Here is a 27687-nt window from a genome sequence, read left to right on the forward strand (position 1 = left end):
ACGGAGCACGGAGTAATAATACTCCCTCCTCCTATTAAACGTACACTTATTTGCGTAAAAGTATTAATTGTACAGCGGATTGGCGCTGCAGCGCGACCGATGGTGACGATTCAGTTTTGCCACTATTATTACTCCAACAGACTGAATCGACACTCGTGTTGCGTCGGAACTGAACTTGCCAGGTATTCATGTACGGAATTACGGAGTACGCATACTGTACAGCACATGCCATGCACGTACTCCGTACATTGCAGTCGTAAGTACTGTTGCTTGTGCAAATATATGCCAATCGGACTCCGTACTGCCAACTCCCAACATCTGCATGTTGACCGTAGGCAACCACATCCCTCGTCTTCTCCAATCCCTCGTCTTCTCCAATCCCTCGTCTTCTCCAAATCGAAGGATTCTTCTACAACCGACAACATACACCCAAAGGAACCGCCTCGCGCCTTGCCCTCATCCGTGATGGCCTGCATGAGACGGAGACGTTTGATGGCATTCCGCCAACATCGGAAGCAGTCGACTGGGGTCTGAGCAACAGGTCACACATTGTTCCGAAGCCGGCTGGCCTTTATCTTCGGCGCGCGGTGGGAGAGATGATTCCGAAGTGTTTAGTAAGCATAGTGTGCTGCGTATTGTATTTACATGAAGTATTAATTAAAAGCTGCATGCATGGAGGTGTATTCCTGCATGATGAGGTACATGAATAAACTATTGCATCACTAATGGAGTGCATGTATCAACCATCTATTGCATCACTGATATGGTGTTCGCATTATTGTGGGTTGATTTCCCATTCGACAGCATGCGGTTATTAGCACCGACGAGGGCAATTGCACGTCGTTGGCAAGTGTCATCTCGATGCGTTTCTTTGTTTGACGTCGATGACGGCACATGCAGTTTATGACCAACGTGTATCCGTTGAAGCAGCGTCATCGTTTCGCTCATTGGGGGGGGGTCGGGGGGGTGTTGGGACCATGAAGCACATTGTCGGCCAGTCTCACCATGCTAGAGGCCTTGAAGCAAGCGCCATACACAGGTGATTGCCGGTCGTCTCTTACGTTTCGTTCGACGAGTAGATTACATTATTGTATGCAGGCACTACCATCCTGCAAGCTCGGTTCGGACCCTCACCTTAGGGGGGCACACAGCAGCAGGAAGAAATCGACAAAGACACGGCACAAAGGCGAGCAAAGGGATATGCAGTATTGTATTTCCACTGTAGACTAGAGAATACAGTCTACTTGGATTGAGGTCGGCAGCCTGTCCCAAAGCGCCGTTTACTTGTGAAGCTTTGCGCGTGCAGCGCTCGGTAGACTTACGCAGTGGTGGGCAGCAAACGTGCCTGAGCTAGCTTTCCAATTCAGCATACTTTGCTTCAGGATGTTTTGCTTCAGGATTCTTTGCTTCGGGATGCTTTCTTCAAGATGCCTTGCTAGCAAATCCATACTTGTGCTGCAGACCATAGGTTTGCTAGTAACTCCACGCAATGAGGAATGCCCTCCCAAGGCGTCTCCTTGCCACATATATTAAGCACATTTCATCTGCTAATCGAGGTCTCGAGTTCTCATCTTACTATACTACGGAAAAAGAGAGCCAAACCACCTTTCAAGCAACGTTCACATCCTGAAACGACTACCCATATGTCTGGAGCAAACTCGGCAAAGACAACATTGGCATCTGGGTGGAAAAGGAAAAGATGGGACCTGAAATTCTCGTCGAGTACACCAACCCGAGTCAGGCGACGAGGGATATTGACCAATACTGCCGTGAATACGCGAGGCGGAACCTATCTCGTTACGAGGTAACCAGGGCCGTCGTCCGATGTGTTCCTATGCGATGGTATGTCCAAGTTTCCGATCCCAGAACGGCAGCACTGTTTTACGAAGCTTAAGACGTCACAGTGGAGGGCAAGCATGGCATCAGGGAGGATCAAACGCCGCTGCTCCTGAGCACTTGACCGTCATGTACTTTCAGAACGGCAATGCACCAGGCGAATACAAGCTCATCACTGTCTGCCATATACACAGGGCGGATCCCGTCAACAATGAAAATAGGACGCAGGATGTGAACCAATTTGGTGGAACAGCAAAGAGACAAGGCGATACTTCGGCCAGATGGAAGGTTTGGTGAGTTCCGCCATGACGATGCCAAGGCAGGTCTGGTTGACTGTTGATGATGTACAATGGAGAATTCAGACGTGGCAGGGTAATGAACGTGGCAATGTAAGATGCTATCGTCGATTAATGTACCATAGCTACTATTTGATAAAATATCCTTTAACCATATCTTACTCGGGTGCATATGAATAGTAATACGAATACTTGCCGGCCGATAATGTCACTGTAGATGGGGCCGAACGCTTATTGCACTGGCCCGCCTACCCTACACCAAGAGTGCCGTGTTTGTGTTTGTGTGGACGTGCTTGCGGTGAGACAGGCGATTAAGTGGAAATCTATTCGTGAATGTTCATGATAGAGCATGTCTCCTAGTAATCCGTCAACCGACCCTGTCCCTACAACAATGGATGACAAAAGGCTTCGACATGGAATCGGGCTTACAGTACGCATGTGTGCGAGCAACGCATTTTCTGTTGCTGCACTCCTGGCACCACAACATGCTGAATGACGACGCAAATCCGGCCACGAGGAGGCAAGGCTGTCCTGACCGTTGCATTCATAGAGATGTTTCATCCGGGGGTGCCTCGCCGGCGCCTTCCTCTGCCTCCTCCGCTGCACCTATGACGCTGCCAAGCTGTTGCCCACTTGCCGATCCGCTTACCTGCTCACGAACGGCTTCGCCATTTTATTTCGAACATTTCTTTGAAGATTACATTGTCCCTTTTTTTCAGCCGTCCCTCCGTAGCACAATGGCCTTATTCAAGCGAATGAAGTCGAAGCGGAAGGAGATCTGACAAGTTGCGTGAGGGCTTCAGCGCCAGACCCTATTTGGCTCTCATTGATAAGAGAAAGGGGCAAGCTCTCCTTCGCACCTTTGGTTTGCGTCGACGCAATTTGAAAACATTGATACGGCCAAGCGGCAGGCACTCCGTCGTGCCTTTGGATTACATGTACGGGGATGCAAGCTTTGCCGCCAGGGGCTCCTTGATACCTTTGGTTTGCGTCAACGAAGCTTTGCAACCATGGTCAAAGCAAAGCGGCAGGCGCTCCTTCGTATCATTGGTTTACGCCGACGCAAGCTTTGCAACGAGGCAATGTTGCAGGGCCTTCCTTTTCCTTTGGTTTGCCTCGACGCTTTGTTAGCAGCCTTTTCCCTACCACCATGAAGCAAAGCGCCGGGCGTACCGATTAACTTTGGTTTACGTTGACGCCCTCGCTGGTTAATAAAATACTGACATGGTCACGTAATGATGAGATGACATTAGATTGCCCCTCCTATTAACCTTTCCCCTACGATGCTTGATGCATGCAGTACCTGTTGGTGTTCGATCAGCCGTCCTTGCACGTGCATGACTAAGCCGTAGGCTGCATGGCGTTGCTTTGCGAGGCCGTATTGCTGTTTATTCATGAACGTATTGCTGTTTATGCATAAACGTATTGCTGTTTGTTCATGAATACTCCGTGCTCTGTAATTAATACTCCGTACTCGTACATCACAATTAGATTGGAAGCATGCATGACCAAGACTAGATCCTTGATTGACTCGAACATAGCATCTCGTATCGTATTGCAATCTCTTCACCATCCTTTGTTCAACATGGAAAACATCTTTGACATTTTGCAACATACCTAGGCTGTCGCTGAGGACTATTAATTAGTAGTAGTCGTCCGAGGCCGAGGACGACAAGGAGCTGACAGAGCCAGAGAGTCACGTGATGATAAGATAACGCTGGATTGCGCCACCGTCCACCTTCGGCCATCGATGCTTGATGCGTGACAACAAAGGCGGCCAAGCTTCGAGTACTCCATCAGCATGGAAAACGCGACCAACCTCTCGTTCGATCCTTCGAGACTCACAAAGGCCGCCGCCGAGGACTACTCCTCCTCGGCCTCCGAAGATGAAGACGAGTATGTAGTGCCCGGATTTCACGCCGAAGACGACGACTTTGGCGACTTCAACCCTCGAAAGCGACGGCGAGTCGGCCGTGACAACAAGGAGCAGGCTGCCCTCGGCATTTTCGGTTCCGACAGTGACGATGGAGGTCCTGGCCGCCGATGGAAGCGGAAGAACCTTCGAAGCAAGGGCATGAATTTCGTCTCCACAAACGTCGAACCGAAGGAGGCAAACGGCAGCGAACAAGCCGACTCCGACGACTCCGACGACGAGCGACCTGTTCTTGGCCAAGCCGTCCAAGACGACTCCGCGGGTGAGGATGAAGAGGAAGATGGCGGCGTCAGTCTGGGATTCCGAGTCGCGTCACGAGGGACAGGCTTGACCGCGGCAAGCCAAGCGACGGATGCCGGCACCGAGACGAAGAAGCAACGTCGTCCCGTGCTCAAAACCAAGTTCGACGGCAGCAACGTGCTCGGACGCGGTTTCGTGCCGTCCTCGGCGTGGGAGCCGGTGCTTAACGAGCCGGAAAGCCGCGGCACGCCGCCGGCGCAGAACAAACCGCAACCCAGCGCGTTCGGGGCCAAGGGAAAGATCAACGCAAATTCGTTCGGCGCCCGAATGATGGCCAAGATGGGCTACGTCGAAGGCACGGGACTCGGCAAGGAGGGCCAAGGAAGAAACATCATCATCGAAGCAAACTTGCGACCCCAGGGTGTCGGCCTCGGCGCCGTGAGGGAAAAGTCGGAACGAGAACGTCTGGAGGAAAAGAGACAGGCTCGACTGCGGGGGGAGGACGTCGTCGACTCGGACGAGGATAAGAAGAAGCGGACGAGGGCGCGGAGGAAGGTTCTGGGCACGGCCGGCAACAGCGCCGCCAGCACGCCGCGGAGGCAGAAGACAAAGTATCTGACGGCCGAGGAGCTCAAGGCGTCCGCCCCGGGCCTCAACATTCCGGAGGCGTTCACGCCCATCCTCGACATGACGGGCCCCGAAGGCAAGATGCTGACGTCGACGAGCGGCGTCATGACGCCGACCTCGGCCGCCCCCGAATCCGCCGCCGCCGTCGAGGCCAGAAAATTGGTGAAGCGGGCGCAAGCAGACCTGCAGGCCTTTTCGGAGGAATGGCAGTCCCTGGAAGAGCGACGAGCCTGGCTCGAGCTCGAGTTGAAGGAAAAGGAAAGAGAGCTGGAGGAGGCAGAGGCGGACCGCCGGCGGCTCGAGAGCTTCTCGTCCCTCGTCTCGGACCGGCTGACGCCGGATTCTGACTGGACCCAGGTCGTCGACTGCCTCGCAAAGGCGGCCGATCTCGGCCCGACGAGCGCGGAGGTGGCCGACGTCGCCGTCGCCGCCGTTTCCCCGTTCATGAGAGACTCGGATTGGGATCCGTTGCAGAATCCGGCCCGGTTCGCCACCGATTTGAAGCAGCTGTCGGGTCTGCTCGCCAATTTCGGCCTCAACAACGACGGCCGCTCCCTCGGCAAGTGGGACTCGGGCGCGGCCCAGGTCGAAGGAGTCTACCGACGACACCACAAGGCGACGACACCGTACGAAAGCATGATGTACAAGAACTGGCTGCCGCACGTCTTGGCCGGCATCCGAGAGTGGGATCCGCTCATGCCGGCGCCGATGCTCGCCGTCGTCGAGAACTGGAAGGACCTCCTCCCTCCCTTCATCCGGGCCCAGGTCATGGACAACATCGCGCGCAAGCTCGAGGCGGCCGTGTCGGATTGGAACCCGCGGAAGAAGCGACAGGCCCACCACCTGCCGCACTCTTGGCTCTTCCCCTGGCTGCAGTACCTACCTCCCTACCACCTGGAGGCGAAGGGCACGGGCCTCGTGGCCGACGTGAAGAGAAAGTTTCGACAGCTCGCCGACTGTTGGGAGTTTGACCGCGGCCCCGTGCCGGGCATGCAGCAGTGGGAAGACGTCCTCGGCAGCGAGTGGCGGCCGCTCATCATGTCGCACGTGCTGCCGGCGATGGGCAAATATCTGCGTCGCAACTTTCGCGTCGACCCCGCCGACCAGGAGCCAAGCCTGCCGATCCTGACGGGCGTCATGAAGTGGCAGCCGATCCTCGGGAGGAACGTCATGGCAGAGGTTATCGTCCAAGACGTCTTTCCCATGTGGCACGGCAAGCTGCGCGAGTGGCTGGCGCTGGACGAGGCGGATTTGGCCGAGGTGGCCGAATGGTACAGCTGGTGGAGGGGGTCGTTGCTGGAAGATTTGGCCAAGACGAAGAGCATCGGCGGCGAGCTGGACAAGGGCATGCAGCTAATGAACCTGGTCTAAGAGAGAGGGCAGGGGGTGCAAGGAAGCGATCGAATCGATGACATTGAACGCAAGCGTTCTGTTCGTTCTCAGGAACAACGCCGGACTCTGTTCAGACTTGGCCATGTTGGCTACGAGTACTGTACTCCGTAATACTCCGTTCACGTACTCTGTACTTGCACCTACAGTACAAGCATATTTCTGCAGTAGGTACTGTAGACAATACGGGCTGGAGGCGCGAGATCCGAGTATTCGTAACATCGTGTACATGTACTCTGTACTATACGTACTTGCAAATAGAGCCAGTGTATTACTCCGTACATGTACTATTAAATCGTCAAGAAGAGCAGCAACGGCCCTCATAAGCGTGGCTAATATAGCATGAGTCCGGATTCGAGGTAAGACACGTCTCTGCCCGTAATAGTATCCTGGGTCATCGGCAGCCAGATCAGGACATTAGGAGGGGCGGGATGCGGGTAGAAGGAACGTGGCGGGGTTGCTGTCACGCCAGTTCGCCGCCAGTGTTCTGACCTGCATTAGTACAGTGAGCATACGGAGTACTCTACCACCATTATACATGCACAACACTCCGTACGTATCAAGTAAATACGGAGTACAAGCACGACTTCTGTAGGTATTACAGGTACTTGCAAGTGTACCTAGTACTCCGTACATAATAATACTTGGAAACTACCTACAGCACGAAGTGCCAGTGGGAACCTAAGTACGACTTAATTAGGTGTTAATATATAGGTACTATAATAGGCACCTACCTACTAGGTACAGCAAGTACAGTAAGTACTGTACCTTCAACACTATGTACATGTACATGTAGGTAGTGTACATGTAGGTAGTGTACATGTAGGTAGTGTACATGTAGGTAGTGTACATGTAGGTAGTGTACACGTACACAAAGGCACTTGCGACGAGTCTCGTGCCTGCGTACTGTACATGTATAGTACAAAGTATTACTTTGTCCGTGCTGGCTGCTGTTGGTGACTTGCGATGATGGAGTCATCGCTTGTCGTGACCTTGGATGAAACCTGTAACGTGTTGGGCAAGGCAAGTTGCCTTGCCTCTCGTCGATTGGGCTCCATCACCTTCGCGCGCAGTGCCTACAAACAACACTTGGTCCCTCCATCTCATCCATACGAAGCAGAACCGACTGCACATGGCTCCATGAACATTCCGGTTGCAGTCTCAGCTTCTTGCTCCATCCTCTCTGCTTCATCTCTCCCTGCCATCATGCTTACCCGTCTACAGGTACTCGTCGTGCTCAAGTATTCTTCAAGTCCTTGAACTAATGCTACAGAGTACCGATAACAAATACATATGCGTACTGCGTACAAGCACACCTCACACCTGGTATTTACTTGTGCTCAAGCACATACGCAATAGCAATAGTACTACCACACCCGCACTGCTCGCCGTGCACTGCAAGCAAGTATTAGTTGTACTTGCATGTACATGAACACGTTACAGCTCCTTCTGGGGGACATTGGCCCACCGCTCTTCCAGACCACCAGCTGACAGGATCCATCCCGCCTCTCGTGCTTGGCTGGCAGACTGGACCAAACATCGGTCGAATCTGTCTGCGCTGTTTTCTTGCCTCTGCGTCCACCCACGCTCACGCCCGGAAGGGAGGGAGAGGGAGAAGAGAGACTTGTGTTCGAAACTGCGCACCAGCCAGCAGTCCTTGCGAAACCCGCCAAGCGCCGGGCTACGAGTGGTACGGAGGAACCTCATCCCCACAGGCCAGATTTGGTGGCTCCAACTTCCCACAACCACCTCGTCAGGCGCAAAACTTTCGTTCCGACGACGCTGTGTGCTCGCCAGAGAAAAGTGAGTCCATGAGCGGTTGCACCATTGGATTGATCGTGTGTTGCTTGATTCGCCAGTTCGCATCGTCTGCAGAGCGAGCGCTTCGTGCCCGCCTGATCGGCCAACATCACCCGCCCGCCACGGCGACCTGCTGGACGTGGCAGCAGGCCGGCCTGATTTAGGTAGCGGTACCTGCATAAGCGCACACGACGCACGGATACATACGTACCTGTACCTCGTCGCTGGTTGGAACCGAGAGCGAGTACTCCGTATTACTTAGTAGGTAGCTACTACCTAGTACTGTACCTATTAACGTTAATAGTACCTTAGTACAGTACAGTACTGTACAGTATTTCGTACAATAGCACTAAGCCAGGTACTCCGTAGTAGGTTCCAGTTTGTCGTACCAGTACGTACATGTACTCCGTACTGTACTCCGTACTTACTAGGTATTATTGCTATTAGTGCACAACGTACGGCGGTGCGCTGCTGACTGAGCGCCCTGCTCTCCCACCGCCCAATCCGTCGTTCCTTGGAACCGGTGCCCGCCAGTCTCCGTTCGCGATTCCTCAACTGCCATCGCGAGCTGTCTCGTTTGGCTCCCGAGCATCGCCACTCCCGGCATGTGATAAAAGACAAACGACCGGAGCCCTTCCCCTCTCGTTCCTTTACCACGCCAGCATCCTTCTTGTCCTGCCGCCTACCCGGAATATCATCAACTTCTCGTGCCCGCGGCGGCCAACGAATGACTGAAAGGGCGCTCGCCCCAACGTGAGAGAGAACCTTTCCGACCGTCACCGTCAACAAGTCCGTCCGGCGCTGCGCGACCCGGGTGCACCAGTCCATCGCGCCGCACCCGAACCATCATCTCGACCGCCGGAGCAGCTTGTCGCCCGGCGTTCGTGACGGACAGAGGCCCGCCACCATGTTTTGGAGATTTGGCGGCTACGCCAACATCTCGACCATCGACACCATCCTCGACAAGCCCGACTTCACCCTCGAGGAGCTACTCGACGAGAGCGATCTGATACAGGAGCTTAAGCAGCACAACTCGAAGCTCATCGAGTACCTTCGCGAGGACAAGGTTCTCGACAAGCTCCTCGAATATGTCGTCGCTCCCAAGCTCGAGGTGGTTGAGACACCCGGCGAGTCGGCCGATGACGAGTTCAAGTCCAAGAGCCGCCTGCTCCCATTCGCCCGTCCCCGTGCCACCTCCAGGACCACCGACACCACCGAGGCCGATGAGGAGGAGATGGAGAAGCGCCGCAATCGATACGCCCTCGTCGCCAGCGAGGTCCTGAGCTCCGACACGTGGTCCATATACGAAGCCCTGGTCGAGAACCGCGACCTCGTTCGCGACTTTTGGACCTTCCTCTCCCGCCCGGCACCGCTCGACCCCCTCCAGGCGAGCTACTTCACCAAAGTCAACGAGTCGCTCTTCGAGAAGAAGACGGAGGACATGATGGATTTGTTCCGGAGCTTGCCCGATGTCGTTCCCGACCTGCTGAGGCACGTCGAGTGTCCCATGATCATGGACCTTCTCCTCAAGATCATCGCCCTCGACCGCACCGACGGCGGCCAGGGCATCGTCGAGGTTTGTCGTCTCGCCCCTGCCCCCTTCCCGACCGGCCGGTACCCGCCCCTGGGCCGGGCTCGGTTCGGCTCGGTCGAGCCAAAGGCCCCTTGCTGACAGCTGAACCCAGTGGCTTCACTCCATGAACATCATCCCCGAGCTTCTCTCCTTCCTCGACCCCAAGCACAGCTGGGTTGTGCAGACGGCGGCCGGTGACTTCATAAAGGCCATCATCACCATCTCGGCCAACGCGTCGCAGAACGAGCAGCAGTGCATCGGTCCCAACGAGCTTACCCGCCAGCTCGTCTCCAGTCCCTGCATCGACCAGCTCGTCGCCTACATGCTGGGGGGCGGGAACCCGTTGACCGTCGGCGTCGGCATCATCATCGAGGTCATCAGGAAGAACAATTCCGATTACGATCCCGATGTTGGCAGCGAGGCCAACACGACCCCCTCCAGCCGCGATCCCATCTACCTCGGCACCCTGCTTCGCCTCTTCGCCGACAAGGTGCCGAATTTCATGGCCCTCATCATGGACCAGCCGTCCCGGAAGCGCGGTCTCGCCTCGACCTTTGGCGAGAAGCTCGAACCGCTCGGCTTCGACCGTTTCAAGACCTGCGAGCTCATGGCCGAGCTGCTGCACTGCAGCAACATGGGTTTGCTCAACGAGCTCGGCTCCGAAGAGTTGATCTCGGCCCGAGACGGAGAGCGCAATCGCCTGCGGGACGAAGGCATGCTTCGGCCTCAGCGGGAGGAGGAGCCCTCGGTGGAGGACCTGACGATCCATCTATCTCCTCCCGCCCCCGATGAGGGGCGCCGTCTCGAAATCATCAACGCCGACGACGACGGCTTCGAAGAAGTCGAGTCGACGAGGGATATGAGCGTCGACACCTCGGATGAGTTCGTCAAGGCCGAGGACGACATCGCCGCCATCCCTCCCGCCGCCTTTGCGGAAAAGGACGAGGAGGATTTCGTCGACGAGCCTCTCAGCTCGCCCCGCCTCACCGTTGGCCCCGACAGGATCACCGAGCAGCAGTTCGACGACCCTGACCTTGTCGTGGCCCCGCTTTCACCCTCCAAGCCCATCACTCCGGTGCCCGTCCCGACCGAAGGCGGCGAGACGACGGCATCGGCGTCGCATGATACCACCGATGAGGCGCCAAAGGTCGACGATCTTCCGGCGACGCCGGATGAGGCGTCGGGTTCCGAGCCCAAGGCGACATCCAGCTTGGCGCCTCAGGAAGCGACGAATTCGACACAGGCTGCGCTGTCGGCGCATCCCGAGGACCTACCCGCACCGCTGTTCTCCGCACCGGCCGATTCCAAGCCTGCTTTGGTTTCGGTCGAGGCTCCAAAGGAGAGCGTCGCCGATGCATCCTCGGAGCCGCAGGCCGGTCATGGGACTGCCACAGAGTCCGCCGCCGGCCAGGAAGGGAGCATTCTCGATCAGCCCATGACGGAACAGCCGAAGACGGAGGAGATGGCTCTCGAGCCCGTGGTGGGAGACTACCTGAAGATGCAATTCGTCGAGCACCGCGTGGTTCCTGCGATCTTGGTAAGGCACCCCGTACCTTGGGCCATGGCTTGGCCGATGTCATCTGACCGCTCCGCAGTCCTTTTTCTTCTCGTACCCTTGGAACAACTTCTTGCACAACGTGGTGTACGATATTGTCCAGCAGGTGTTTAATGGACCCATGGATAGGGGCTACAATCCGACACTGGCCGTGTCCTTGTTCGAGGCTGCCGATGTCACCACGGCCATCATCAACGGCCAGTACGCCAGCGACCGGTCGCAAGCCAAGACGAGGACGCGCATGGGGTACATGGGCCACCTCACGCTCATCGCCGAGGAGGTGGTCAAGTTCACGGAGCGAAACCCGCCCGAACTCCTATCCGAGATGGTGGTCGATAAAGTCATGAGCCAAGACTGGATCAACTACGTCGAGGGGGCTCTCGCGGAAACGCGCGAGAGAGACAACGCCATCCTGGGCGGCGTTCGACCCGAAACGTCCATGGGACACCGCGGCAGCATCGGAGCCGGCAGCGGCGTCGGCCTATCCGGCCTCCAGCTCGGCGGTGCCCCCGGATGCGCGTCCAGCGTGCTCGCCGAAGCCGGCCTCAACGGGGCAGGCCTCGAGCTGAGCGACGGAGACGGCAACGGAATCGGGCCCTTCACCATCAGCGCCGGCGCGTTAATGTCAGGCTTCGGCAGCAGCAGCGACGAGGAGGACGACGAAGTGGACGGCGACGAGGAGGACGTCAATTCCGAGGTGAGTGGCAGCTCTTGCGATGAAGCCAGCGCGGGATCACCGGAGACAACTGGTGCCATCCACTTTCCTACGGATTTCGCGGCGGCACCCCTCGATCCCACCGGCAAGGACTTTGGTGACTCGACGGATGCTGCCATGTCGTGAGCAAAGACAATGCAGTAAAATTGGGGACTTGGAGCTCCCGATGCGGACGACTCGGCGGAGGTTGGGCGCAAGGATCGAGGTGGCCTGGCCATTCTCCTCGCTAGGCGAGCGTTGGCACCCGCCGCATTTCCTGTTTGGCGTCGCGGCCATGGCGTTTGGCAAAGACATGTATCACCATAGACGAGGAGGGGGCTGCATCAGGATGCCTTGGGTGGCAAGGGGAGCGGAAAATACGTCAAGGATGCAATGGAACGGTGGTTGATGCCCGGTTTCTTTTCGTCCGAGCCGAGTTGGCTCGCTCGTCGTTCGTTTCTTTACGTCATGACTCGCAAACATGGTGGCGGAATCCATGCTGACTTTTGGGCATCAGTTCCGAGCCTACACCGATGCGCTGAACAACGCGGGCAACTCGACAGGGCCGCCGTCGATTCCTCCGCCGCCGCCGCCTCCGCCTCCGCTCAACATCCCACCGTCGAGGGCCCGGCTTCAGCTGGCGGCAAGGCTGGCCTTGCACCAGAAGGGCGGCCACGCGGCACAAGCGACGTCAGCGACGCTGTATCATGACGACGACGACGAAGACTACGTAGACAACGTCGACCCGTTCAGAGATGGGGAGGACGATCTTGATGAATTAGACAGAGGCGCCACGACCCATGACGCTGGCCGCGCGGGCTCCTGGTGGAGAGGAGTTGTCGGAGGCAAGCGCCACGCTCCCGACGATGGCTCGGACGACGGCTCGGACGAGGACGTCGACGACGACGAAGAGTTTGGAGACTTTCACATGGCCGAGGAAGACAGGACGGAAGACGACGGCTCGGGCGGGCCGAGCGTGCTGCTGCGACCACTTGCCGTGCATCCGGCCAAGGGGAGCATCCGGAGTCTCGGCGGCCTGTGGCCGTTTGGCTCGAAGAGCGAGAAGCAGGAGAGCGAGGAGAATGGAGCCGAGGATGAGACGGCGGCGCCTGGGCCGAACGAGAAGGGAGAGGACGACGGGCAGGCCGTGGAGGTGAAGGAGGCGACGAGTCGAACGAGCATCGAGGAGCCCGACGAGGAGGAGGTTGTGATTGGTGTCGAAGGTCTCGTCGATGCGACCCGGTAGCGGCTTGGCTTGGCACGGGACGCCATGGGATGGCTCGGAGACGTGGGGGCGTGAGCACCGGTCGCGAGTCAGTAGGGCATGGCATGGCGATGTGTACTTGTCGGGATGCTCATGGCCACACCATGGTAAGGCAGGTATGGTGTATTTTTGTACATTACAATCTACGGGGGGAGCAGGGTTCATCGATGCGATGGCCGGCGACAATGTGCCGTTTCACGTGGAGTCGTCGTGTCCGTACCTGCACGGGACTGGCATGGCATCCGCCCTTGCTGCTACCGCATGGGAGCAGTGACGTGATCAATTGATGGGAGAGGATGTATCGCCCGGAATAGTGAGAACCAGAGGGGCCTACGAAACACACCCAAGATGGACTGGCTGCGTGGGGGCGGCAGTCCGAAGGGTCCTGGCACAAGATAGGTCTTGGTAAGGCGAGTTGGGTTTTGCGTGATTGCGGTATTATTTTAACAAGGAAAACGTGACGGCTACACACCTGCAGAATGAGAGGGTTCGTTCGTCGTCGCGCAGGTTGTTCGTCGTTGGTAGTAGGTGTTGCATTGGGGGGAGCGTTGGGGGAGCGTTGGGACGACGATATGATGAGGGGAAAGGCTGATATCAACGCCGGACAATACTTTCCCCAGCGCCGTTGGGGGTTCCTGGACATGCATGCAACCAGATGGCTGTGTACTTACTTATAGTACGTGTGTGAGTGGGTGGAGGCAAGTACATGATTGCATGACGCCTTTTTCTTTCCACAACGATAAAAACAAAAGAAAGAAGAAAATTAAAACAAGCATCATCTGATAGCCACGGGTGGCATGGAGGCGAACATGGATAGTTCGTCGGTGGCGACGATGGGTGATGTAACTGTAAGCCAATGGACAGTGAGAGCGGTTTTCTCTTATCACATCTGAGACACCAGCCGCATCTGGTGATCATGCTGGAGCTCGGGGCAAGGTAGGGCGTGTGATAGAATAGGCGCAGTCGATGAAACAGCAACGTTGGCGTTGGCCATGTCAAGATTTTCCATTATTTCGTGCAGGAAATGACGCACCCTTGAATCGTCGGCCACGGCCTATTGTTCGCTCGCCGCATGCCTTGCCTCAACATGGCCATCGGTTTCTGACGGGTACGTGTGCATGCATGTGTGTGTGAATGAATGAATGAATACATGTTCCATGTACGTACGGGATCATGTACGCGACGGCCCACGCTTGGTAGAGGCTTGGTTCATCGTTGTTCGATGGCTTACTTTGGACGGCTGGGGGCTGGCCTAGCCTGCCGTCATACCACGGCCACGGTTGTCAGCTCGTCCTTGGGGAGGCGGCGATGGTGAAGACCGAATGCAGTCGGGCTGACCAGCGGCAGGGTGGAATAGGAATGGGTTGCGCTCGGGTTGATGGACGTACTATAATAAGAATGAAATATCCCGACCGCGGTTGGTTGGCGGACGAGGTGGATGACGCGAGGTCGGTTCCATGGCCTCGTAATAAGACGACGTCTGATAGCACAATGGTACTCGTACAAGAAAAGCAAGTATATGCACGGCGGCGGGAGACGGTAAATTGACCTGCCCAGGAGTACCCGGAACCTGTACGGGACCCAACCACCACGATGGCGAGCCGGGGTGTACAGTAAGCAGCATGCGAACAATCAGCAAGGGAGAAAAGGACATGATGAGCTCTTCGTTCTCGACTCCTCCTTCGCCTCTTCCAGGCAATTACTTGCTCGCACACCACACCATCCCCCACGCAGGCGCAACCGCCCCCCCCCCCCCCCCCCCCCCAGGCCAGTCCCACGTCGGCACTGCGGGCCTGATGCTGGCTGCCTTGGTTGCCTTGGCTGCCTTGCCATGGCAGGTTGAAGGGGAATGTGCGTTCCGAGGGGGGTTCGGTTCTTGATTTTAAAATAGCACACTGCATGCAGGCTCACGATACAGCACAGTTGTACTCGTATTCCGAGAGGCCCCCTCCCATCCCCCCCCCCCATCTTCTCATCCTGGAGCCTGGAGCATGGAGCCTGGAGCCTGGCGGTGGGAGGCGGGAGGCGGCCCATGGGAGGCGAGTGTCGTTTGACGCAAGTCAGCGCACGTTCCCGTCGTCCCCATCCTCCAGTGTTCGTTTCTCCCGGTAGCATCCTCCACACGACAGCAGGCCGTCTACCGACACATACATGCTCCTACTACGCACGGGTTGAGCACTGATCGGGGAGGAGGAGTGCCGGCGTGACACGAGTCGAGCCAGAGGCGACGACGACGTGCACCCGCGAGGGACAGAATCGAAGATAACATAGCCCGTCCCCGTCGACGCCTTCCATCTCCACCGCTCGGATAGCGTGTGCCTCCTTCGAGTGGGCATCAGAGACAACATGGAGCATGACCAGCTGCCACAGCATGCCATGCTCGCCGCCGGCACGGAGCTTCACGACGACGACGCCATTCCCTCGAAGCGAAGCGTTTCTCGGCTGCGTCGTCTGCCGAGGCGCCAGAGCCAGCACTCGGATCTTTTCGCCGACCTTAGCCAGCACCAGGAGCTCGACAAGTTCCTCAAGCAAGACTCGATGCTCGTCGTGAGTTGCCAAAGTCGAAGCCGAAGCCGAAGCCGAAGCCGAAGCCGTCCAAGTCGAAGCCGAGCTCGCCTACGGGGACGAGGCCGTGGACGTGGACGTGGTGGAGGGCGTGGTCGTGGTCGTAGCATGACCCCTTCTGCCACTGCTGCCCCCGACGTCGCGTGCGTCTCGAAACGGTGGCAAGGAGGACGGCCACAGGACAAAAGCCCCGAGCATGACCAAGGTGACGACCAAGTGCCAAAGGATGTTGCTGCCTGGCTCGACACGGAAGCCAACTCGCCCGCCTCGGCCGTCTCGACCCCCGAATTGGCTAGCTGGCGAACGTCGAGCCAGGCCGGAAAACCGTTGGCCGGTTCCCTCTCACCCGCCAGCAGCGGGGAGGAGGTGTTTACGGATATCGATGCGGGCGGGACGGCCGATGTCGAAATCATCCACTGTGACCTCTCCTCGATGAACCTCGGCGTAGGGACGAGCCGCGGCACCGGCAGCAACCCTAGCGGCGAAGAAGAAGACCCGCGGCAGCATCTCGAGAATTTGCTTCTGTCCATGTCCAAGGTCGACGGCGTCTGCTTCGTCGTGCCCAGGGCTGGTCCTTTCGAGGCCCGATTCGTCGCCCTCGTCACCACGTCGGCGGTGCACAACGGCAGCAACAGCAGCAACGACAAGGATGAAAATTCCATCCTCCTCTTCACCGATCACGATGCAGCCAGGCAGCACATCCTCGAGCTGAGATCGGCAGTGCTCGAGTGGGGAGGCCAGGCAACGCGCCCGGATCTGTGGATCGTCCTGCGTCGCATGGCCATCAACAAGCACGGCGACGCCGACGCAAGACGCCTGCAGACGTGGGTGCAGAACATCACCGAGGAGGTCGCCGAGCAGATCGTCGAATGGCAGTTCCCGAGCATGACGCGACGTCGGTGCCTGTCGACGACGACGCAGCTCGAGGCGACCGACGGCGAGCCTGTCCATGGCGGGCGACGAGCGCCAGCCGATGCGCCGGGACGAGCGCCGGCCGACATGGACCTTGCCGTAAAGGAGGACGAGTCCGAGCGGTATCCCCTCTCCGTCATGCAGCAGCTCTTCTTCAGCACCACCTTCGACGGGAACATGGAGTCGGCGGCCAAGTCCGGATCGGCCTTCCGCTTCAGCCAAAGCATCATGCTCGAGGTCAAGGCCGCCGTCGAGCGCTCCGACATCGAGGCCGCCGTCGACGTCCTTACCACGAGGCACGCGATGCTGCGCGCCCGCTTCCGGCCGACGGCCGACGGATGGGCCCAGGTCATTGCTCCTGCTTCGAGGGCCGCCTACTCTTTCGAGCACATGTTCGCTGCCGCCGACGACGACGTCGGGGACATGGTCGAGCAGGCCCAGGCCGAGCTCAACATCTTCAGTGGTCCCGTCTTCGCCGCCCAACACATCCGCACTGGTACCAGCAAGCGGCAGCTGCTGTACCTGGCTGCCCATCACCTCGTCGTCGATCTCGTCTCCTGGCGCATCCTCGTGCGGGAGCTGGACGAGCTGCTGCGCGAGGGCTCGCTCGTGCCGCAGCGGTCGATGCCCTTTACCAATTGGACCGATTTCCAGACCTTTGAGAGCAGCCAGCGGATCGTGGAGCCGGTCATGCCCTTTGCTGTCGGGGCCGAGGACCTCGCCTACTGGCGCCTCGCGGCCTCGCCGAACCGGTACGGGGACACCGAGAGCCTGTGCTTCTCGCTGCCGCCCGACGTCGCCGCAGCCTTGCGGACGAGCTGCAACGCCGTCTTCCGCACCGAGCCGGCCGATATCCTCATCGCGGCCCTCCTATTCTGCTTCCGCCAGACCTTCCCCGAACGTAGCTTGCCTGCCGTATGGAAGCAGGAACACGGCCGCGACGCGGATGGTTTCAACGTCGACGAGACCCTTGGCTGGTTCACCACGCTCTGTCCCCTGATCGTTGCCGCCGATGTCGACGCCGACGCCGACCTCATCCAGCTCGTCCGCCTCGTCAAGGACACGCGCAAGACCATCCCCCATCGCGGCGCCCCGTTCTTTGCATCGAGGTTCTCCTCGGCAGCCCAGCCAGCGCCGGTACCTGTCGAAGTCATGTTCAACTGCGTCGAGACGGCGCAGCAGCTCGCGTGCGGGAACGAGCTCGTCGTGCCCGTAACCGCGCCACCCCCCGGGCCCGCCTCCTCCCTCGCTTCCGACGTCGGGCCTGATGTTGGTCGCATTGCCCTCTTTGAGTTTTCCGCCGTCCTTGACGACGAACGCGGTGCGCGCGTTGAGTTCCTGTTCAACGCGCGGTCGGCGCACAAGGACCGCATAGTCGCCTGGATGCAAGCCCTCGAGTGCACCCTCGTCGAGGCCGCGGAGCGGCTTCCGTTCATGGAGCCGCAGCTCACGCTCGCCGACGCACCGCTTCTCGAGACGAGCTATTACGACATGTCCAGGCTGGCACTTCGCCGTCTCGCTGCCGTTGGCCTCGATGGCGTCAAGAACGTCGAGACAATCTGCCCCGTCGGCCCCCAGCAGCAGGAGATTCTCATCGCCCAGGGCCAGGACCCCGACTCGTTTCACATCACCTGCACTTTCGAACTTGTCGCTCGCGGCGGCGAGACCGTAGACCAGAGCCGGCTATGCGAGGCGTGGCAGGCACTCGTGTCGTTGCACGCCCTGCTGCGGAGCATCTTCATCGATAGCGTCTCCGACAAGGGCCTCTACGACCAGGTCATCCTGCGGAGAGTGTCACCCGCCATGCTGTTCGTCGACTCATTCGAACCGGTGCGCACGCTGGCGACGATTCCGGCTATGAAGACGGCACCGGGCCAGCCGAGGCACCGGCTGTCGGTGTGCCAGTCGGCGACGACGTCGTTTTTGCGATTCGATGCCAGCCAGGCACTCTGCGATGTGAGTTTGCGCCGCCTGAGTCGCCCAGAAAGTCTAGTCCAAGTCGGATGCTAACTTGTGTTCGTGAAGTCTGTGAGCGTCCATGGCCTCATGTCGCAGCTTCGGGCACTGTACGCCGGCTTGGGGCCATCCCGTGTCAGCAGAAGTCTACCTTCTCGATCAAACGCAGGCAGGTCATCCGTCGAAACGTCACCGAGTCTTCAGAAATGGCGCAGGAAGCTTTCTGGAGCCAAACCGTGCATCTTCCCGCGCCTGGCACTCCATCCCGCTGCCCGCAGGGAGACGCAGGGGTTCGACCTCGACATCAACACCGAGCGATTTTCGCAGTTTTGTACCAGCCACCAATTCGAACCATCAACAGTCATTCGAATTGCCTGGGCCCTAGTTTTGCGCACCTTTGTCGGGACCGACATGGTTACCTTTGGCTTCCAGCTCTCGGGTCGGGCCCAACCCCTGTTACCGGATGCGTCCCAGGCCGTCGGCAGTTTTGCCGCTTTCTTGCCTTTCCTGGCGGACTTCTCCAAGACTAAATCATTACTCGAACACCTGCAAGATGCGGATGAGATGACAAGGGAAGATGATGACGGCGACCTTCCGACGATGACTGAAATTGAGCACGAACTCTGCAGCCACGGCGAGCCCTTGTTCAACACGTGCGTCTCGTTTCACGATGCGACGAAAACAATCCAGGAGTCGTTCGATAAGCATCGGAACGTAGATATAGATGCCTGGAAGCCTTCTATTGTCTCCTCATCCCAGGTCGCGAACTGCAAAGTCTCGGTGTCGGTTACGCTTCTCGACAACCGGATCCATGCCGACATCGGGTACCAGCATCTGGCACCCGACCAGGCACACAACATTTTCAACTCGTTCGAGCGCGCGCTGCAGGTCATCCTCTGCATGCCCTCACAGTTCGTGTCCCAGATCGACATGTTCACGGATCGTGACTACCAGCAGACGACGACCCCTGACTGGGACCCCAACCAGACCGACACCAAGGTCTCGGCGTGCATCAACGACCTCATCGTGCACCAGGCCCGGCAGCAGCCGTATGCCACCGCCGTTTCGGCCTGGGACGGCGATTTCTCGTACCAGCAGGTGGAGGCGTTTGCAACCAAGCTGGCGACGTATCTTGTCAATCTCGGCGTCGGCCCCGGTGAGCTCGTCCCCCTCGTGCTTGAAAAATCACGCTGGGCTCCTGTCATGATGCTTGGCGTGCTGCAGGCCGGCGGGTGTTTTGTCGGGCTCGACTCCCAGGATCCAGCCATGGTGGAGGCGACCATCAAGCAGCTCGACCCCTCGCTCGTCCTCGTCGCCGAATCGGCGTGGACGCACGTCAGCCACGTCACGCGCAACTGCATCCTCGTTTACGAAGGTTTTCTCGACTCGCTCCCCCCCCAGCTGGCTGTGATGGTGGAGAAGCCGATCCCGGAGCAAGCCGCCGTCGCATTCCTGCCGGCCGCGCAAAAGAAGCCGAAAGGCGTCTTCTTCACTCACCAGGCGCTCTGCTCCATCATGTCCATGCAAGGTCCGGCCCTCCGGATCGGTAACCGGAGCCGCGTCTTGCAGCTGTCGGCATACAACGTCGACATTGCCCTCGTGGAGATCCTGGGGACCCTGCTGCATGGGGGATGCGTCTGTATCCCATCGGCGCAGGAGAAGATGAACGACCTCGAGGGGGTCATTGCTCGCATGGACGTGACGTGGACCTACATGACGCCTGTCCTGGCGAGAAAGGTTGATCCTTCAATGGTGCCGAACCTGAAAACCATCTGTTTCCGAACGCGCAGTCTGGACGATGAGACATTCACTCCTTGGCTGCACAACCGAGAGGTGCTGCTTGCCTACGGTTCCCCTGACGTGTGCCCGATGGCCCTCTCCGTTCTCAAGATAACTGCACCAGACGAGACGAGCATCATTGCCCCCCCCCTCATGGGCCGCTTCTTGATCCTTAATCCCGACGACCCCAAAAAGATGGTGCCCGTCGGCGCCGCGGGTGAACTGGCGATTGATAGCCCGCTCATCACACCTCACAAGTTCATCCCTGGCCAGCCTCTGGTCGACCCGGCGTACCTGTTTGAGCAAAACAAGGGAAAGTGGCGGTACCTGAGAACGGGTCATCGGGCACGGTGCCTCGACCGCGGCCACGTTCGATTCCTGGCCAATATCAGGGACGAAGACAGCAAACCCACGTCAGCCGTCGCCACGGCCCACGTCGAGCATCGAATACGTCAATGTCTTCCGCGATGCGTCGATGTCGTCGTTGAATACGTCACCACGAGCGACTCAGTCCGCCTGCTTGCTGCCTTCCTCGACCTGGGCGAAGGCCCCAGCTGCGACCCGTACAACCTCAACCGCCTCAGTCCGGATACCAAGGTGCGCCTCATTCGCATCCGACGCGCCGTCGAGACGTCTCTTGCAAAGCCCGACGGGAGAGGCAGAAAACTTCCCTGGCAAAGCATTCCTGCCGTCTTCGTTCCCGTCAGGGGTTTCCCGCTCTCCGTCTCCCTCAAGGTCAACAGGAGGAAACTACAAAGGCTCGTCGCATCTAGGACGTGCTCACAGCTTGTGGGCCTGGCAGACGACCAGGGCGCCTGTTGGCAACAACAGCAGGTTGTCCATTCTTGGCAGCCGCTCGAGTTCAAACCCCTGCCCTTGACGCGAACCGAGGAGGCGATGTGCTACCTCTGGGCCGGCGTCCTCGGCACGGAGGCGGTAAATATAAGACCTACTGACAGCTTTTTCGATGCGGGTGGCAGCAGGGCGCTCGCAGTGCGACTGGTCGTTGCTTGCCGCAAGGTTGGATACACCATCTCGATCCAGGATATCCTCAGGGGGGGCTCGCTGACGGAGCTGTGTCGCTCGACAGCTGATACCGAGAAGACGACCGAGAGCAAGCTGCGCGGCAAAATTCACGCAAAGAAAGCGTCAATAAATAACCGAAAGCAGAGCCTCGGCGCGGACCACGGCTTCATCAAGCTCGTGCTCGCGCCGCAGATTGAGATACCATGGCACGACGTCATGGATGCTGCCGAGGCAACATCCCAGCAGGTACAACACCTCGAGTCGAGCCTGTATCAGCCTCGCGCCGATATTAATTGCCTTCTATTTGACTTCAATGGACCTGTCAGCCTGCCAAGGCTTCGGGCGGCGTGTGAGGCGCTCACCGGCATGCACCACATCCTACGCACGGCATTTGCCGTACACGAACGGCATGTATATCAAGTCACCATCAAGTCCTTCAGGCCTGAGTTCAATCACCAGCGCTGCTCCTCGAGGAGCCTCGATCTTTGCGTGAACCAGGCTGTCGCGGAGAGCCAGGCGCTGCCGGTCCGCTTGGGACAGCCAGTCACAAAGTTCACCTTTCTCGAGGCCGATCAGCAGTGCAAGTTGATGATGCGGTACAGCACTGCACAGATTTCTGTCACTGCCATGCCTCAGATTGTGAAGGACCTCATCAAGCTATACTCGTATTCTCAAGAGGAGGAGCCGCGGCGGCCCAGCTTCCTGGAATACGCTCGCTTGATGCAGGGGACAAACGTCGAGGATCAAGTCAAGCACTGGAGAGCTAGACTTGAGGGAGCCAGTCTCACGCAGGTTGTGCCACATTCGAAGCCGTGCGGTCCGGCAGCTGACAGGGAGACGCTTCACGAAACGGTCGATGTTTTGTCCCTGAGCGAATTCGGCCTTGGCTTCGACACAGTGCTCAAGACGGCGTGGGCCATGGTTCTTGCCACACTGTCCGGAGCCACAGACGTCGTCTTCGGGGAGCTGGTCGAAGGCTGGCGGGTGAGGCTCGAGGCCGGCATGGATGTCTCGAGCGTTGTGGGACCCATGGAGAATACAATACCAGTCCGTGTCTGCTTCCCTGCTGCACCAACCTCGCCGCTGCAGGCGATGCATAACATCCAACGCGAGTGTGCCTCCTCACTGCCATTCGAATCGCTCGGGGCGCAGATGATTGTCAAGCTGTGCACCGACTGGCCCAACTGGAGCCGATTCAGCACAGTCGTGCGGCATCGGCCTCAGGCCCTGATAGATGGGTCGACGATCAACATGGAGAACACAACATTCACGTACAGCATAGTCGAACCGGCAGCACAGGACATACCGGACATCCTTGTATCCTCCACCATGATTAGCTCCGACAAGGTTGCCCTCGCGCTGCAGTATTCTGAGAGCCGCGTGCCGGGAGACTACATCGAAACAGCCATGGGCCTTCTCATCGGTGCCCTCAAAACACTCACATGCCGCAAAACCCTCCGCCTACACGTCTTCCCCCCGGCTGGCGAGTACGGCTCTGTAGTGCCGTGGGTAGTGTTGAAAGGGGGCGACACTATCGAGCCCCTTTCCATCGCCGACGACCCGTCTATCGCCGACTGGCTACCCAAAGAGCACCGCAGTGTCTTGCAGGGTTACCTCAGTTCAGCGTGGAACGAAGTGCTCAGCCCCGCAAGCCTCCGACTGCAAGCGGAGCAAGTGCATCTGACGCGCTTTTACGACACATCGGGGTCGCTGATGCCAGCATACCTCATCGCCGATCGGATCAACCGTGGTCTGCGGCGACTGGACATTGGTGGCCTCGACATGGTACGCGTTGCACCGGACGAGATCATACGACACCCTACCATGGGTGGCCAGATGGATCTCGTCATTGCCAAGATGCGCTCCATAGGCATCGTTCCCAACACCACACCAGCGCATCGCCGTACGATGAGTAGCCCAACAACGACAATGAGCTTGGTATCTCGCGCCCCACAAGCATCGTGGGTCCCGCTCGTGGGAAGTGTCAAGGCTGCGGCAGGCTTCCGGAGGCATCTCCGAGACGGCGGCGGCAGCGCGGATGGCATGCGAGACTTGGGCGCGAAGGCCGGTGGCTGGATGCGGCATCACGTCAACAACCTGGGGAACAGAGACAAATGTGCGGCCCAGTCGGTACCAAAGCCCATTTGGCCCGGCGTCGGTGACGGTGGAAGCCTTGGCATGCTTCCCGAGTTGGCGGAGCTGGACACAGATCTCGTGAGCCCCCTGAGCGCGTTTGGTCGAACGGGCTCGGACGAAGAGGGCAGCGGGAGCACCAGTCCTGCGGTTTCGCCAATGCGAAGCTTGGTGGACATGGGATTGATAAGCGAGATGGAGACGTGATACTGTTTCGCAATCTTGTATATTATAATGATATAAAGGGTAATGGGGGGCAGCGTGGAGCTAACTGGGAGCATGGGGACAGTCTCCATCATATTTGCAAAATTATATTCGTACAAACTGACTAGCTTTTCTGCGTATGCGGACCGCTTGCATCTTTTAGAATTCAGATGAAGTATCGGAATTGTGAATATTGTATACGCACTTGCCGTGTCATGGTTGGACTGGCACAAATCGAGAAAATGTGCACGGCACTGGTTCTCTTGCACCATCGGCTGCGAAGAAAGGACAGCGGAACGGGATTGACAAAGTGAGCTGTCGTGAGCTCGTACATGCCATGCCTCTGGGTGAAAGTGGAGGATGTTGGAGTGCGAGATAATGATGATCAATCGGTGAGCAGGTTCGATTCAGGCGTTGCCATGTCCTCTTCCCTCCCACCATGGTGCTAACTAACGTACAACGCCTCCTACAGGTCCTTGAAAAGCTACGAGCTAAAAGGCAAGCGAGGGTATAACACATCCCAAGGGACTTTCCCAAACCAGGCCTCCGTGATGATATGCAGCATGCTGAACCCTACTATATCCCCAAAAAAAGACCCCAACTCCAGGCAAAATGACTCTCATGTGACAGTTGCAGACTCAACCGATGGGCTCGTCCCCAATTTTTCATCATTGAAACTCGCCTACCCGAGGCCCGAAGTACTCTCCCGGGGCGAGCGTCTTGAGCCGACAGGCGTCGCCTTCGCAGCCCCTCTCCGACACGACGTTCCCCCACCAGTCGAGATCGGTTGACGTGTACTGGAGGCTGAAGAAGATGATGATGCCGGCGATGGCGATACCGCACGACCAGGCGGCCGAGAGAACGAAGTTGTACTGGAACGAGATTAGCATTCAATTTCTCGACTTGACGACGCAGGGGAGCTGGTCTGTCATACCTTGGACCACAACCCGAGATATCGGGATTTGAGATAGATCCACGAGAAGTAGGCGATGGGCACCGAGGGCCAGACGTAAGACATGTTGTAGGGCGCCCAGACGATGCCGCCGTACATGATGGCGACAGGGTGGATCTGGCGGACCCAGGTCCAGTGAGGGAACTTCTTGCCGAGTCCCCAGAACACGACGACGATGAGAACGCCGAGGGGGAAACCGAGGAGGGTGGCGCTGTACTGGCCGTCGTGCCCAAAGATCTTCTGGGGGCCGACGGTGCCCCAGAGAACGGAGGCGGTGAAGAAGGTGTTGACGCCGGGGCAGGTCAGCTTGTACTGGGCGTCCGGGGTGCAGACGCCGTCGATGTTCTGCAGCTGAAAGTTGAGGACGCCGATGCAGACGATGGTGCTGATGAAGGTGGCAATGATCTGGGCGACAAAGGTGTGGCGGGGCGGGATCTTGACGTAGTGGGCGAGCTTCAAGTCATTGCAGAACCAGACGGCGTGGGCGCAGGTGACGTAGCCGAAGGACTTGAAGTAATTCATGGCGAGGGCGTTGCCGTCGACCCAGGAGCCGCCGACGAACTCGGCGAGGACGTTGAGGGTGACCTCGATGCCCGTCATGGCCTTGATGATGCCGACGGGGATGACGAAGATGACGCAGAGGGCGAGGCCGAAGAAGATGACGGCGGGCGAGGTGTGAGTGTCCCAGCCGGCGATGCCGGCGATGCCGAGGCCGATGGCGCAGGCGAGGCAGGCGAGGTACCACCACTCGGGGACCTCGGGGTAGGCCTTCATGAGGCGGCTGTGGACGTCAAGGACGGTCTCCTCGCGGACGGGCTTCTTCCTGCGCAAGCTGTTGTAGAGGGCCTTGAAGCCCATGACGATCTCGTGGCGGTGGTAGAGGAGGGCGTAGGTCAGGGTGGAGGTGTAGATGCCGAAGAAGAACATGTAGATGACGATGTTCCCGGCGCCGAGGAAGGGCGGCGAGTAGGCCGAGTACTTTGCCTGGTCGAAGAGGCCGCGGTCGTCGGTGGCGAGGGTGATGTTGTAGAGCTGGGCGAAGTGGTCGTAGACGCGGTTCGTGTTGATGGGCAGGTAGCCGGTGTCGTAGACGTTCTTGTACCAGAAGCCGAGGACGATCCAGAAGGAGGCGAAGACGCCGATGAAGCGGTTCAGGGTGCTGAAGAAGGGCACCATGAGGGGGTCGGCCGAGTCCCAGAGGAGGACGTTCCAGTCCCAGGTCGGGAAGGGGTTGACGCCGAGGCCGTGGTTGATGCCGGTGATGACGTTGACGTCGCGGTGGCCCGGGGCGATCCAGCTGATCCAGTTGAACTTGGAGAGGCTGACCCAGAGGTAGTTGGGGAACCAGAACCAGACGAACATGGCGGCGAACATGAGGTAGAAGAACTTGATGCGCGAGATGCGCCAGATGCGGCGGAAGGGGCCCTCGACCGGCGGGTTGGCGTCGGTGTGGAAGGCCGAGTTGAGGGCGATGGTGACGAGGGAGGCGGGCCAGACGCAGTAGGAGGGGTAGACGAGGAAGCGACGGCAGACGCCGGCCATGCCGTAGCCGATGAAGTTGGTGGCGAGGGCGATGAGCAGTTGGTAGGCGAAGTGGGAGGCGTAGGGCTGGTCAAAGTACTGGGGCAGGTACTGGACCCAGATGATGTAGTTGGTGTAGGGCGTGTTGTAGGCGACATTGGCCATGATGGTGATGAGCATGTGCTCCTTGCGGGTGAAGGGCCCCGGGTTGAGGGAGTGACGGACGCCGGCGAAGCTGACACCGGCGTCGGGGAGCCAATTCTCGGCGGCCTTGCCGATGGGGTAGGCGAGCAGCTGGGCGACGTTGGCCATGACGCGGATGGCGGGTTGGCGGATGTCGAAGAGCTGGTTGATGAAGGCGAGCAGGACGGAGAAGAAGAGGCCGATGGCCCAGCTGCGGATGGTGGAGCAGGGCGTCTTGGGGTCGTCCTTGTTGCTGACGACGGCGCGGACCTCGGCGTAGGGGCTGTTGGAGGTGACGAGGGCGGCCTCGAGCTTCATCTCCTGGATGAGGTGCTGGTGCTCCTCGGGCGAGGCGAAGACGTCGTCGTTGTCGAGGAAGGCCTTTATCTTCTGGATGACGGTGGAGGGGAAGTTGGGGTCCTTTTCGTGTATGCGGCGGACACGCATCATGATGTCGCGGACCTCGCCGAGCGTGTACTGGGAGGCGAGCTCCTTGGCCTCGAGCAGGTCATCCTCGGTGACGTTAAGGTCATGCTCCGTCGCCGTCTGCTGCTGCTGCTGCTGGGTGACGTAGCTGAAGCGGTCGTCATCTTCGTCGTACGAGAAGGGTTCCTACAAAGCAGGCGGAGATGGGTCAGCGGGTGACGACGTGGTCAATCGAGTCGACGTGGGCGGATTGGGGGGAGGGGGGGGGTGAAGGAAGTTTAGTTCGACGAACGTGAACCAACTTGACGACCCCCCATCTTGCTCTTCCTCGCCCCTTGGCTGCCTCGCCGTCGGAGTAGATGGCTTACCAGGTTATCGTCAAACTTGCCGACGGTGACGGAAGGACGAGATGGGATCTCTTCAGCCCCGCTCGTCGCCGCACTCTTCTCGTCGTCGATCATGGCTGTGGCGGCGTGGAGCCAGAGCCCGCCCTGGGCTCTTCGAGTTTCGCACTGGCAGCTCGAGGATCGGGGGGGGGAGGGAGGCTGGACAGCGCTGCTATGTTATGGCGGTGGGCGATGACGGTCTGTTCTGCGGAACGACGAGGATGGAGGAGGAGGGCGGGGGGTTGTTGTTTGGTGGGTGAAGGGCAGGATTTCGAAGGTGCCACGGCAGCATCGAGGCGGACGACTGAAGTGAACTGGAGCGAACTGAACAGACTGAGCGGGCGAGTGGTGGGGGCGACGATTTGGGCGACGATTGGGGCAACGATGGGGCGCAGCTCGTGCTCACAGGGCACTAGGTAGCTTGTTCGATAGCGCAT

At 58.6% G+C, this 27687-nt stretch overlaps 6 protein-coding genes across 6 annotated transcripts; 5 read left to right on the forward strand and 1 right to left on the reverse strand.

Annotated features, from left to right (window-relative positions):
• Positions 1-3933: 3933 nt before the first annotated feature.
• Positions 3934-6303, forward strand: DCS_06222 (G-patch domain-containing protein; the record flags this gene model as incomplete). Its single annotated transcript, XM_040803513.1, has 1 exon — positions 3934-6303. One exon carries the CDS (start codon positions 3934-3936, stop codon positions 6301-6303), a length of 2370 nt encoding a protein of 789 aa, XP_040653617.1.
• Positions 6304-9028: 2725 nt separating this feature from the next.
• On the forward strand, positions 9029-12090 carry DCS_06223 (SIT4 phosphatase-associated protein; the record flags this gene model as incomplete). Its single annotated transcript, XM_040803514.1, has 3 exons — positions 9029-9697; positions 9807-11231; positions 11290-12090. 3 exons carry the CDS (start codon positions 9029-9031, stop codon positions 12088-12090), a joined length of 2895 nt encoding a protein of 964 aa, XP_040653618.1.
• Positions 12091-12424: 334 nt separating this feature from the next.
• DCS_06224 (uncharacterized protein) lies at positions 12425-13189 on the forward strand (the record flags this gene model as incomplete). Its single annotated transcript, XM_040803515.1, has 1 exon — positions 12425-13189. One exon carries the CDS (start codon positions 12425-12427, stop codon positions 13187-13189), a length of 765 nt encoding a protein of 254 aa, XP_040653619.1.
• Positions 13190-15553: 2364 nt separating this feature from the next.
• On the forward strand, positions 15554-18694 carry DCS_06225 (uncharacterized protein; the record flags this gene model as incomplete). The annotated part of the gene is made up of 1 exon (XM_040803516.1): positions 15554-18694. The coding sequence occupies one exon, from the start codon at positions 15554-15556 to the stop codon at positions 18692-18694; it is 3141 nt and encodes a 1046-aa protein (XP_040653620.1).
• Positions 18695-18730: 36 nt separating this feature from the next.
• On the forward strand, positions 18731-23785 carry DCS_06226 (uncharacterized protein; the record flags this gene model as incomplete). The annotated part of the gene is made up of 1 exon (XM_040803517.1): positions 18731-23785. One exon carries the CDS (start codon positions 18731-18733, stop codon positions 23783-23785), a length of 5055 nt encoding a protein of 1684 aa, XP_040653621.1.
• A 665-nt stretch (positions 23786-24450) lies between these two features.
• DCS_06227 (oligopeptide transporter) lies at positions 24451-27687 on the reverse strand (the record flags this gene model as incomplete). The annotated part of the gene is made up of 4 exons (XM_040803518.1): positions 24451-24654; positions 24717-27050; positions 27233-27327; positions 27378-27687. The coding sequence occupies 4 exons, from the start codon at positions 27685-27687 to the stop codon at positions 24451-24453; spliced, it is 2943 nt and encodes a 980-aa protein (XP_040653622.1).

Source organism: Drechmeria coniospora, chromosome 03 (genome assembly GCF_001625195.1).
Source record: "Drechmeria coniospora strain ARSEF 6962 chromosome 03, whole genome shotgun sequence".
NCBI classification, from domain to species: domain Eukaryota; kingdom Fungi; phylum Ascomycota; class Sordariomycetes; order Hypocreales; family Ophiocordycipitaceae; genus Drechmeria; species Drechmeria coniospora.